The 12,745-nt window shown below is 43.3% G+C and overlaps 1 protein-coding gene and 1 pseudogene across 2 annotated transcripts in view; both read left to right on the top strand.

Moving 5' to 3' along the window:
- Positions 1 to 12,745, top strand: part of LOC108413322 (cytoplasmic dynein 2 heavy chain 1) — a 181,046-nt gene that overhangs the window by 59,701 nt on the left and 108,600 nt on the right. For both annotated transcript variants that reach the window (XM_037546719.1, XM_037546720.1), the window contains exons 37-45: positions 548 to 771; positions 2,210 to 2,328; positions 4,375 to 4,577; positions 5,667 to 5,931; positions 6,651 to 6,858; positions 7,871 to 8,000; positions 9,237 to 9,392; positions 10,057 to 10,316; positions 11,994 to 12,240. In XM_037546719.1, coding sequence (XP_037402616.1) covers positions 548 to 771; positions 2,210 to 2,328; positions 4,375 to 4,577; positions 5,667 to 5,931; positions 6,651 to 6,858; positions 7,871 to 8,000; positions 9,237 to 9,392; positions 10,057 to 10,316; positions 11,994 to 12,240 — 1,812 coding nt within the window. The remainder of the gene's footprint in view (positions 1 to 547; positions 772 to 2,209; positions 2,329 to 4,374; positions 4,578 to 5,666; positions 5,932 to 6,650; positions 6,859 to 7,870; positions 8,001 to 9,236; positions 9,393 to 10,056; positions 10,317 to 11,993; positions 12,241 to 12,745) is intronic.
- Positions 927 to 1,036, top strand: LOC119265819 (annotated as a pseudogene).

Here is a 12,745-nt window from a genome sequence, read left to right as displayed (position 1 = left end):
AGGTCAGAGAACAAGAAATAAAAACAAAAACCATAAGAAATAAGGCTTAGAATTGCAGAATATAACCTAGCAAGACTTCGTAAAAGCCCCTAGCCAAAATACAAGTATATATAGAGAGAAAATAATGAGTGACCTCTGCAGGTGGGGAGGGTAATGTCCAGCCAAGAATGGGACTGTTTAGTCTTTAGTACTCTTACTTTGTAGACAGTTCGACATAAGTTGACATAACATAGTTAACAAGCTAATACTATAGCATTTAAGCTGGCAGCAACAAAATGAGTGTTTTTGCTTATTTTTTACATTCACATGTTTGATTGGACACCTGGGAAAATCTATCAAAAAAGGCTTTGTGTTTTTCCAATATCTTACTTAAATAAAGATTAGTGCACATCCTGCTGTTTTTTAACAAATAAATGCTTTCTGTCCAGATAAAAGGCTTTAACATATCACTTTCTCAGATTCCTAAGACTTCTGTCCAGCGTTTACAGTGTTTCTCTGTACTGATCGGTTTATTTAATGTTATATTTGTGTACCTGTGTGTGTCCAGGTGGAGCTGGATCCGAACTCAGGAGTGTTTATAACCCTGAACCCGGCGGGGAAGGGTTATGGAGGGAGGCAGAAGCTGCCGGATAACCTGAAGCAACTGTTCCGGCCGGTTGCCATGACGACCCCAGATAACGAGCTGATCGCTGAGGTCATCCTTTACTCGGAGGGGTTTAAGGAGGGGAAAGAGCTCGGACGCAAACTCGTCGCCATTTTCAACCTGGCCAGGTACGACTCTTGCCTGTTGCTGACGGTGAAGAGGGAAAACAACCAGATCTCATCAAAAGATCGGACAAACGATTCATTTAAATTATATTAATTACTTTGTAAATTATATTAATTACGTAAATAAGTGTCCCAAGACAGTGAGCTTGGGTTTTTTACAGCTCGGGTTTCTCTTCATTCACGCACAAATCTTTTGCCTTTTCCTAAAGATTTCCATGGAGGGGAACGTTGACGAGTTCTTATTTTTGAAGGTTTTGCTGGCAGAGCTAAATCTGTTTTCACTGCCATGCATACATTCTGTTACAGTAGCTCCCCTGCAATTTTCCTCTGGGATCAATAAAGTATTCTGATTCTGATTCTGACATGCACTCAATAATCTGATTTCTGCAGGTATTCAAATGCTCATGTAAACACCATACTCCAATCTAGAAATCTGGCTAGTAAATCTGATAAAGAGGCTGGATTTTAGCTCAGTAATCAGATTTCTCAGTGCATATAAACTCTTACTCAGATTTCTTTCCAATTTCTCAGTCTGTGCATGTGTGAAAACAAACCGCTGTACCGGAAATAAACGAGCCGCGTCGCCGTGAAACACAGCGAAAAACTTTTGGAGGGATGCTGAAACCAAACGTAATAAAAGATTGAAATATTCTTCATCTTCTAGATGATGTGTGTTCATTTTTTCAGGTAAAGTGGCGCGATGTTGTAAAAAAAGCGTCACGTTGTAAAGCAGAAATCTGATTACTTTCTGACTCATGTAGACCCAGAGTTTCGATGCTATCTGATTACCCAAGTGAATGTCAATTTTCTGACAGTTTTCTGCAGTTTTCGGATTATTAAGTGCATGTAAACACACTCAGTGTTTCAGCTTTCTGTGTTTGTGCTGTGATGTAATGTATTTTGGTGCTGGTTAGTATTAAGGGTTTAAATGACTATTGTTCTAGTCTAGGGATCTTAAAAGAATATATATACTCATTCACAAACCCCTAACCTAAATGCATGCAGGTGAAGTGTTTATCAGTATGTACAAAGCTAAAGTGAGTGTTAATGGGAGGACCAGCTTACTTCCACCACTCCAGGCCAGCCCAAGCACAGTCCCTCCAGGGTGGAGAGCGCAAGCCTGTCAGAGGTTTAAAAGTGGGAAGTTGGGACAAATTCCCTGTACCAAACAACGACCCAGCAGAGGAGGATAGTAGTCGGCTTTTCGCTTTCAAGCTCCTGCGCCACCACACATTCCGTAATGACTCTGTCGTTGATCCTGTACTTCTGGGCTTTTATGCTCCCCAGAGTAGCTGGAGGCAAGCTAGCACCCCCAGTGGATGAAGTGTGTACTCGACAGTGTACTGTCTGACTAATTGCACACTACCCATCCTCTTTTGTGTTTGATTCATTGATTTTAATCTGTGTTTTTATGTGAAATCTGTGGTTTGTGTTGGTGTAGAGAGCTGTTGACTCCACAGCAGCACTATGACTGGGGACTGCGTGCCCTGAAGACCGTTCTGAGAGGATGTGGGAGTTTACTGCAGCTGCAGAGGAAACAGCAGAACAACCAGAATCAAAGTAACGCTCATTTGCCTTTCTCAATATTTCTCTCATTAAAAGTTCTCTTTTAAAAATTCCAGTATTAAACCTCAAATTAACAGCGCTACGCAAATGTCAGGACCACCTTCCATTTATTTAACCCCTTAAAGCCCATGGGTCCAACGGCAAGTTTTATTACACGCACATATAACTGAAGAATAGCTCCGTTAGTTTGAATTGAAGTCCCTGTAGATACTAAATAATAAGCCTTTGTGTCAAATAAACCTGGAATGTTCTTTTCAAAGAATCTGCAGACACACCTCCAAAGTTCAGTCTTGGAAGCTGGTTCATTATTTTCTGAAGTAATCAAACACATTCAGTGATGCTGAGTTCTGGACTCTGGGATGGTCAGTTCACTGTTCAGCTTCTTTGTATGAAGAAAAGAAAATTAGCGTTATTTTAAAAATATTTTCAGCTTTTCTTTGAATACGCTCTTCTGAGGTATCCCTACGTGCACACCACCGACGATAACATGGCTCTGCATCGCTCGGCCAGCCTTCAGCTGGTCACTGGTGGGCACTTCTGAGCGACAGCAGGCAGGACGTTTGATTGTATTACGTGGTTATGCAGAGGCTGTGCTATCACTTCACTGAAGTTTCACTGTTGTGGTCATTATAAAAGCAGAACGCCCTTTTCTTTTACCACACCTCCTATTTTTTATTGGGATCCCAGTTAATAAACACAGACTCCATACGGTAAATCCACCCTGCAGTCCGCTTTCCCTTACATTTTCACGTTAACACCTCAGCGGGAACTGAGCTCAGTTTCACGTGGGGATATGAGAATGTCTTTTCTGATTGGTTATCGAAGCCCACTCCACTGCTCATTTGCATAAAGTAGAGCAGAGCTGAACTTCTTTGCGTCACTCAGATCTCTTCTCATCGTGCCGCTGCTGGCCCTGAGTGTCTGGCTCTTGTTTAAAACGAATGACCGGCTGCTCCGCCCGCCGTGTCTCTGCGGTGTGAAAACAGGGTAGGAAAACTGCCACGCATAAGGATGCAGAGACTTCCAGGGCACCGAGAACGAGAAGAGATAAGGCAGGAACAGAGAAATAAAGATTTCATGCTAATTTAACATTAGGTCATCTTTTCTCGTAGCCTAGTGAAGGAAAATATTGCACCAAAGAAACTAAGTAGTTCAAAATACAAGGTGATTCAAAAAGATTCTTAGGATTTTAAAATAATTTGTTTCACTTGTGAATCCTTACAGATCAATGCAGTAAACTGAAAATGGTTTAATTGAGCATAAAGTGTATTATGTAATTTTACAAGTGCTCAGTGTGAACCTCCTCCAGCCATAGTCAAGTTCATCCCATACTCCACTGAGCATGTCAGCTGTCACTGAACTGAACGGCTCTTTCAGTGCGGTTTCTGAGATCATCCAGTGTTGTGGAAACAATGACAAACACTCTGAGCTGTTAGAGGTTATCTGCTGATGAAAACCACATGGCGCAGTTATGACAGATGCACTGTTATTCATGTGGAGAATGCAAAATGCTTTCCGCTCACGGGTCTCCGTCTCCTCTCAGACTGAAGGGAGCCGTCTTCCACTGACAGTCAGAAACTCTATGACTTCCTCTTTCAGTTGGATTGTGATTGGTTCCTAGACGCCTCACATTTGGAAAAATATGGCGCTTTGAAATCGAATGAATCTTTGTGGATCGTCCTGTAGTTTGAAAGATCTAAAAAATATATTGTTCTTAAAAAAGAGTGGCTGTGCAAACAATTAAAAGCTTGTTCTTTCTCCGTCTCTCTCTCTCTGTCTCTGTCTCTGTCTCTCTCTCTCTGTCTCTGTCTCTGTCTCTGTCTCTCTCTCTCTCTCTCTCTCTGTCTCTGTCTCTCTCTCTGTCTCTGTCTCTGTCTCTCTCTCTGTCTCTGTCTCTCTCTCTGTCTCTGTCTCTCTCTCTCTGTCTCTGTCTCTCTCTCTCTGTCTCTGTCTCTCTCTCTGTCTCTCTCTGTCTCTCTCTGTCTCTCTCTGTCTCTCTGTCTCTCTGTCTGTCTCTCTCTCTATCTCTGTCTCTCTCAGTGGTGAAGGAGAGTGCGTTGGTGGTCCAGGCTCTGAGGTTGAACACCATGTCCAAGCTGACGTTTGCAGACAGTTCTAGGTTTGACGCTCTGGTCAGAGACGTCTTTCCTGGAGTGGACTTTAAGGATGTGGAGTATGAGGCACTAAGCGCTGCCCTGCTGGCCGCATACGAAGAGGCACGCCTGGAGGTCATACCCAGCCAGGTACACCACGCATTATAGAAATAGTTGACCAGCATGTTTTGCTGGTCCACCTTACATGGTGTTGCAGTTACATTCTGTTGCAGCATTTAAGAAGGAACGGAATGTTTGATTAAGAAGCTGTGAATAGGAAGCTAACTTTGCTTTCAGTCTCAACAACAACACAAAGGAAATTAAAGCTGTTCTCACTATGAAGCTCTCAGTTTAAGATGATCTGCTTCAACCATCAGAAAGCTGATAAAATCTCTCAGCAGGGCTGCTTACAGGCTGCTGTTGGGGTGGTGAGGCTAATAAAGGTGGAGCTGCGTCTCCGTCTCTTCAGGGTCAAACGCTGTGCGAAGATGCTCGATGTTGTCCAAACTTTGAGAAACTGTCCAGAGTGAAATGAGCAGAGAAACTAACAGCTCTGAGTTAAAGCTGCTGGGATTCTGTTAGAGATGTGGGAGCTGAAGTCAGCTTCCTGTTCAACAACTGGTTTGAGAATTTTCCGTTCCACCTTAAGTGGTTTAAATGGTGCTGCAGTTACATTCTGGCGCCTGTACAAACATTTGTAGCATTTAAAGTGGAACATTTGATTAAGAAGCTGTGAACAGGAAGCCCCTCAGTCTGGTTTAAAGATGATCAATGATCAACTGCCGCAGTTCTCTGCATACACACAATGTGAAGGAGAAACCTGGAAATGACGGAAAACGAAGCCGTTGGAGCAGAGCTCGTTTTAAAATGTAAGCTGTTCACATCCTTGAATTCGTCTTCGTTACCTTAATTAAAGAATTCCTCCATATATCGAATATCGTCTGTTTAGGATGTAACAGTTTAGGATTTTGGAATCGGCCTCTTTTACAATCTTTTACGAATGTGAGGTTTGTAAATGGAGAAGGAGACGGCAGCATTTGAGAGCAGTGATTTTCAATTATGGTCCACAAAAAGATTTTAATCTAGAACATGGATTCTGAATTTATCTGGTGGGCCAGATAAGGACCAGCTCCTGGCCTGAGAGCCGTATGTTTCACAACCTTCTTTACTAAGTCTTTTATAAATGCCAGAGGGTGATAATGTGTGTGTGTGTGTGTGTGTGTGTGTGTGTGTGCGCAGATGAAGAAGGCTGTGGAGCTGTATGAGCAGCTGAAGCAGAGGATGGGTGTGGTGGTGGTGGGGCCGAGCGGGGCGGGGAAGTCGACTCTGTGGAAGCTGCTGAGAGCGGCGCTGAACCGACTCGGCCTGCAGGTGAAGCAGCACACAGTGAACCCCAAAGCCATGCCTCGCCACCAGCTGCTTGGACACATCGACATGGACACGCGCGAGTGGACTGACGGGGTGCTCACTGCCTCCGCCAGACAGGTCGTAAGGGAACCGCAGGGTGAGACACGTTTCTCACACACACATTCATTTCTACTGATTCTCCCATAATTCACTGTGTGAGATGTAAACAGAGTCATTCAGAGATGGTTTGGTCTGAAATGGTTCAGATCTCTTTACAGTGGTGATGATAGGAACCAAGGGTCGCCATGACTACAACACAAATATAGACATTTTATTTACTATCCAGAACCACCAGAGAACCTACACGAGTCTTCTGAGTTTATATGGAATGTTGATGATGGAAAATAGTGGAAAATCTGGAATAATCTGTTTTCTTTGGGGACTGTTTTGCCTCACAGCTCCCTGCATGTCTCCCTCCACCATGAATGGAGTTTAAGTTCTCAAACTATCATAAAACAGCGTCTCAGTCATCAGGCAGTGAATTCAGAACCATTTACTGTAGGAACTTTCTGGGATGGAGCTTTTAGAGGTGTCTTATTGTCCCCCAAAAAACTTTATTTAAAATATTCCACCATTTTTCCATCATCAACATTCCATATAGAACTCAGAAGACGTGTAGGTTCATGGTGGATAATAAATTTTGGATAGTAAATAAAATGGCTATATTTATGTTCTAGACATTGGGAACTCTGGTTCTTATCCTGTTTACACCTCAAGCACTGAATTATGTAGAAATTTTGAAAAAACTCTGGAATTCCCCTTTAATGTGAAGTGTTTTAAAGAATAGTAATAAAAATGTCTCTCTCTCTGCTGCAGAGGTGAGTTCCTGGATAGTGTGTGATGGTGATATTGATCCAGAGTGGGTGGAGTCTCTGAATTCGGTTCTGGACGATAATCGGCTGCTGACGATGCCCAGCGGAGAGCGTATTCAGTTCGGACCCAACGTCAACTTCCTCTTCGAGACTCACGATCTGAGCTGTGCCTCACCTGCCACGATATCCCGCATGGGCATGATCTTCCTCAGGTAGCCAATCAGAGAGCCTCATACAACACAGTACGGCCAATCAGAAACACCACTTCCTGCATGGATATGATCTTCCTGCCAACTGTGATGCTACAGCCGTTCGTGGCTAGGAGTCCAAGAGAGCACAGTGGTCCTCACTCTCTCTGGGTGTTCAGGATGACCCCCCGTCTCCCCCCATTCATTCATCGTGATGCTAGCCAGATCATTTTTACTCTTTGGTACACACTTACGAACGGCCGTGGCATCGCTGGGGCTGAAGCTCACAAGTAACGGTTTAGTCCACTGCAGCACTCAAAAACACATGAAGCAGCTCAGAATTTGTGTCTACAAATGTGTAAAACACTGGAGAAACACTGGACTCTATTTTAACTTTAAAGTGTGGTGTCATCTCATGTGGTGTGATTGTCGAATAATCCATGCCAACATCGGGAGGTTGTGAGTTTGAATCCCAGCAATACCACAGCTGTCCATATCCAGAAGAACAAGAGGAAAATGTGACAAATGGGACTGTGTGACAGAAAGAGCGCCAGCTGGTGGGGAAAATGAATTAAAAACACATTCTGTTTCGTTTATCTAACTGAGATGCAGAGCTTGAAACAGTAGCTGGGAGAACATTTGACTCAACTAAGGAGTTTGAGTTGTGTTACCTCTGGTGTCCTCAAATTGAGTCAACTCAAGAAAAGCCATGTAATCAGTTACTATATCATTTTAAGTTGAGCTGACTTCTAATTTTTACAATGTAAATTAGGGAGGCCACAAACTTCACACACTTTTTTCCTCTGTTTTACTCTGAAAGGCTGATTGTTGTCATGACACCCATTCAAGTTGATAAACAATGTGAGGAGGTTTCTCATTTAACTGGTTCTGCAACTTCATCTTCCTCACTTCATGTGTCTTTCATTCTTGTTGTTTGTTAGAGCCCTCAAGAAAGAGCTGGAAGCGCTGATCACTGGCAGTATCTCAGCTGATGTGTGTGTGTGTGTGTGTGTGTGTGTGTGTGTATGTGTTTCAGCGATGAGGACACTGATGTAGGCTCTCTGCTGAAGGCGTGGCTGAGGAGAGAGGATGAGCAGAGCAGAGTCAATCTGGAGAACTGGATCAATGATTACTTCCACCGAGCGCTGGACTGGGTCTTCAAACAGGTATACACACACACACACACACACACACACACACACACACACACACACACACACACACCCACACACACCCACACACACACACGACCAACCATACATACACATGCAGGTTATAATATGTAAGCACCCATATGTAATAATATGTCCCATGTATGTATGTATGTAAGTACCAATATGTAGTAGTAATGTGCCCCATATGTGTTATATTAACCAATAAGCCACTTGAGGCCAGATAATGCACTACCTTTCGCTTTATTGGTACTTTTAGGTCACTGGATCACCACCATGAGTCTTATTTAGCACCAATCTAGTAGCGCCTTCTTCTCATGAAGGGGCTACATCTCAAACGGCCTGCTGCTTCCTACATAGTGCACTCCATAGGGATTTAAATATTAGATCCTGCAGCCCAACAGAGCAAAACACAGCTAAGAAGCAGTCATTTTGGGACACATTCACACTCAATAAATGATGCGCTATTTCTCTGTAGAGGCTAGAATTTCTATACTTTCATAGCTAGAACACTATTTAGGGAGTACCGAGCTTTTTGGGATTCAGTCTGGGTTTGACGCAACTTCTGAGTGAAACATGAACATTTGAAGTGTGGAAGACATTCAAGTCAGTTTTGGGCTTTTATACTGTCATTTTTTAGTTAATCATATTGTGACTAATTCAAGCCTGTCATATTAATGATGGAGCTGTTTAGCATGTTTGCTGCCTTTTAGCCTGTTACCTAGCTGACCAGTCCAGTTCTAGTTAAGATCATAGGGCGCCAGCTGCTCAGTTTAAACAAAAAACGGGTTCTTATTTCATCAGTACACTCGGTGGTCCATGTGAGCAGCAAAAGTACTTATATATAATACTTTAGTACCTCAGTACCCATTTATAATGTGTCATATGCATTATATGTATGTGATGGTGTGTAATAATCTTATACCCAATATGCAGTATATGTATTTTACTGCTGTATTTCCACAGGAGAAGGAATAAAACATGCTTTACATTTAATGTAATTTAGTGTAACAAGACTTTATTTCAGGTGATTTTGGGCTGTTTGTTTGGGTCCATTTATCATGAAATTTGAAACTGATGTTTTCAAATTATGTCAAAAACTGAAAAACCACTTAGCTAAAACATATTGAATCAGCTCTCTCTCCATCTTTCTCTCCCTCTCTCTCCCCCCGTCTCTGTCCCCGACCGCCGTCCCCGCCCCCCCGTCCCCCGTCCCCCCCCTCTCTGCAGAATGATTTTGTGGTGGAGACGAGTCTTGTGGGCACGGTGCTGAATGGATTATCCCATCTGAGGGAAGTCTGTGAGAGGGGTCAGTTTGTGGTTGGTCTGATTCGTGGACTGGGAGGAAACCTCCACTTTAAATCACGCCAGGAGTTCGCTAAGGAGGTGAGTGTGTGTGTGTGTGTGTGTGTGTGTGTGTGTGTGTGTGTGTGTGTGTGTGTGTGTGTGTTAAAGTAGGCCCTGAACTGTTAGACTGTTATCATCAATACTGACATTAGGGAGCTAAAAATGATACCAGTAACCAACAATATCCAATAATATCAGCCAATATAATTTAATACAGTCAAAAAGTGAACAGTCCTTTAATATAACCCACTTACAAATAGCCGTATAACTTCAGTTTTAGAAATAAGAATAAACAAATCAGTCACTGTCCAGCCCAGATGGCCTTAGAAGGAAGGACCTGTTTTAAGTTTATCATGGTTGTGATATCATCTTTACATATTTATATATTTATATTAATATATGTATACGTTCTCTGATTGATGCTGTAGGGGAAGAGTTTTTGGTTCTGTAAGAGCCATGCTTGAGCCATTTGTTCCTTCTAGAACCTTTACATTAAGCGGTTTCTTTAATTTAAATGGCACTAAACACTTACAGGTGTGTGTGTCTGTATGTGTATATTTCTTTAATATGTGTCTATTTAATGGGAGTGTATTGCCTTAATGTATGTGTGTTTGTGTGTATGTGTGTGTATGTATATTTGTGTGTATATATGGTTTTAAAATGTTTTGTGTGTGTGTGTGTGTGTGTGTGTGTGTGTGTGTAGGTCCTGAGCTGGGCGAGAGAGACCCCTCCGGACCCTCGGAAGCCCCTGGATGTGTATTATGACCCCGATTCCGGCCGGCTGCGTGCGTACGAGCTGCAGCGTGGTGACGGAGTGTGTGTGGAGGACTTCAGTAACCCACACACACTCCCCGTCATACACACTCCGGACATGCAGCGCACGCTGGATATCTTCACACACTGGCTCCACTCTGGACACACACAGCCCTTCCTGCTGGTGGGACCGGAGGGCTGCGGCAAGGGGTATGCCAAAAAAACACACACACACACACACACACACACACACACACAGCCCTTTCTGCTGGTGACAGTTACCGGTGATGGTACAAACTCACAGACATCATTCATTTACTGATTTATTTCAGTTGTCGTCACACAGTCAAGCACAGCTGAAGGGTTAAACAAGTCTGTGATGTGAATGTCCTTCATTAAGAGCACAGTTAATTATGGTAATGTGAATTAGGCTGTTGTGTAAACACGGCTGTTGAACTGAGCTGGTTGAATCTGCTTGGTGCTGTAGGAAGATGTCAGGCCTAATACAACTGCCTGTACGTTGCGGTGAACAGGTGAACATTGTTCCTCAGACCGCAGAGACGGGCTTCACACATCACACACAACACATTGAGGGGCTGCATTCTTGAAAGCTTCCTAAGAAAGAAAATCTTCTGAAATGTGGGTTTTTTCTTAGCTTAATTTGTAAGAGTACAAGAAAATTCATTGAATAACGTCATAAAAATTATTACATTTTGTTCCTAATTTCTTTCTTAAGGATAATGAGAGAAGTGATGAATCTGTTCATAGCACTTTCCCTCCGTCAGAATGGACAGCAGCCCAGGGTCATCTTTTGTCTGCTCTCCTGGGAGCAAAGAATCTGATGTTCTTTGCACTTCAGTACATACAGCCTGTTTGTTTTGTGCTTCATCCCATGTGCAGCTGCAAAAATCAGCTCAAACTCGTACAGTTTCAGCTCCTGAATGAGGAGAAACTCTGTTCTCCTCTCGCTTCACACACTGTCACTGTTTGAGTTTCATGAGAAGCAAAGGACGTTTTTTGACGTATTTTTTTATATTCTGCCAATTTATATGCGTAAACTCATTGTCAAAAAAATAGTAGCACCCAGAAGGAGGTGTCAGATTGCAATGCAGTTTCAGAAGAAAGATAAAGGTTACCAGGATCAATAAATGATAAAGAATTTGGACTGATATGGGTGATATTTACTGAGCTACACATACAGAAGTGGTGTGTCTCAGTATGATACCAGGCCTTCTGGATGTGTGACACATGTAAGTCGCTCTGGATAAGAGCGTCTGCTACATGTTGAAAATGTAATCATCACTGAAGGTGAAGGTGTCTGTCACGACACCACTGCAGTCTTTGGCAGCGTTCCTTCTCCACGGTTCTCGTAGGTCTCCCAGATCCTTCATGTCGCTGGTGCGTGCCTTCTTCTGTCCACTGCCGCCAACAGCATTCTTTGGCATTGTCTGCACAACTGGTAGGGAATGTAATAAGTCGTTAAGATCATCGCGCTTCCCGGAGCTCAACGATGTGACCCCTGTCGAGCTCTTCCAACTGCTCAAATTGCTTTCGGATTCTTCTCTGAGGGAACATTTGCTCACAAAGGATGCTGCCAACACAACAGTATGAGGACGACCTTATATAGTCAGTCAGGTGCAGCGATAAGGGCCATTCTTGCTCATGTCACATGCACAGCCAGGCGTGAAACTTGAATCATTCATGGGTCTCACCATGTTAAACCTACCCACCAAGTTTCATGCCTGCAAGAAATTGTGTCTGAATATTTTGTACTTTCTTGTCGTTTTATGTCATGTTCAGTGTGTAACAGCCCTGAGTCATGCCTCTAAACGTTTAGGGATTGTGTGTGTGTGTGTGTGTGTGTGTGTGTGTGTGTGTGTGTTGCAGGATGCTGCTGCGGTACGCATTCTCCAGGCTGCGCTCCACCCAGGTGGCCGTGCTGCACTGCAGCTCCCAGACGTCGTCCCTGCAGGTGTTACAGAAGCTCTCCCACACCTGCGTGTGTCTGAGCTCCAGCACAGGACGGGTTTATCGCCCCAAAGACTCTGAGACGCTCATCCTGTACCTCAAAGACATCAACCTGCCCAAACCAGACAAGTGGGGGACCAGCAACCTCATCACATTCCTGCAACAGGTTCAGTCCCAGCTCCATAATCAGGGTCCAATTAACTGTAATTTACATTTACATTTACAGCATTTTGCTGACGCTCTTATCCAGAGCAACTTATAACTTGATCATTTTACACGGGGGGGGCCCAAGGTGGTGTTAGGAGTCTTGCCCAAGGACCCTTATTGGTATAGTGTAGGGTGTTTGCCAAGGTGGGGATTGAACCCCAGTCTACAGTGTAGAAGGCAAAGGTGTTAACCACTACACTATCCCAACCAATTAACGCTGTAATTAACGCTGTAATTAAAGTAATTAACGCTGAAAAAAGGAATATCGACATTGTCAGAGCAAAACCTCCACAAAAAAACACTCATAACTTTGAATGGAAGTTACAATTTCAACACAACATAAAAGGCAACTGAGGTTTTCAAATTATGCAAAAACAAACAATAAAGAACGGACCAATAAAAACGGCCCAAAGTTATTTTCGGCGGTACAAGGTTTTGCACCAACAGTGAAGACATGAATCAGT

Source organism: Pygocentrus nattereri, chromosome 17 (genome assembly GCF_015220715.1).
Source record: "Pygocentrus nattereri isolate fPygNat1 chromosome 17, fPygNat1.pri, whole genome shotgun sequence".
Taxonomy (NCBI): Eukaryota; Metazoa; Chordata; class Actinopteri; order Characiformes; family Serrasalmidae; genus Pygocentrus; species Pygocentrus nattereri.
Note: the sequence above shows the minus strand (reverse complement) of the source record. Positions and strands in the feature narration are given on the sequence as shown.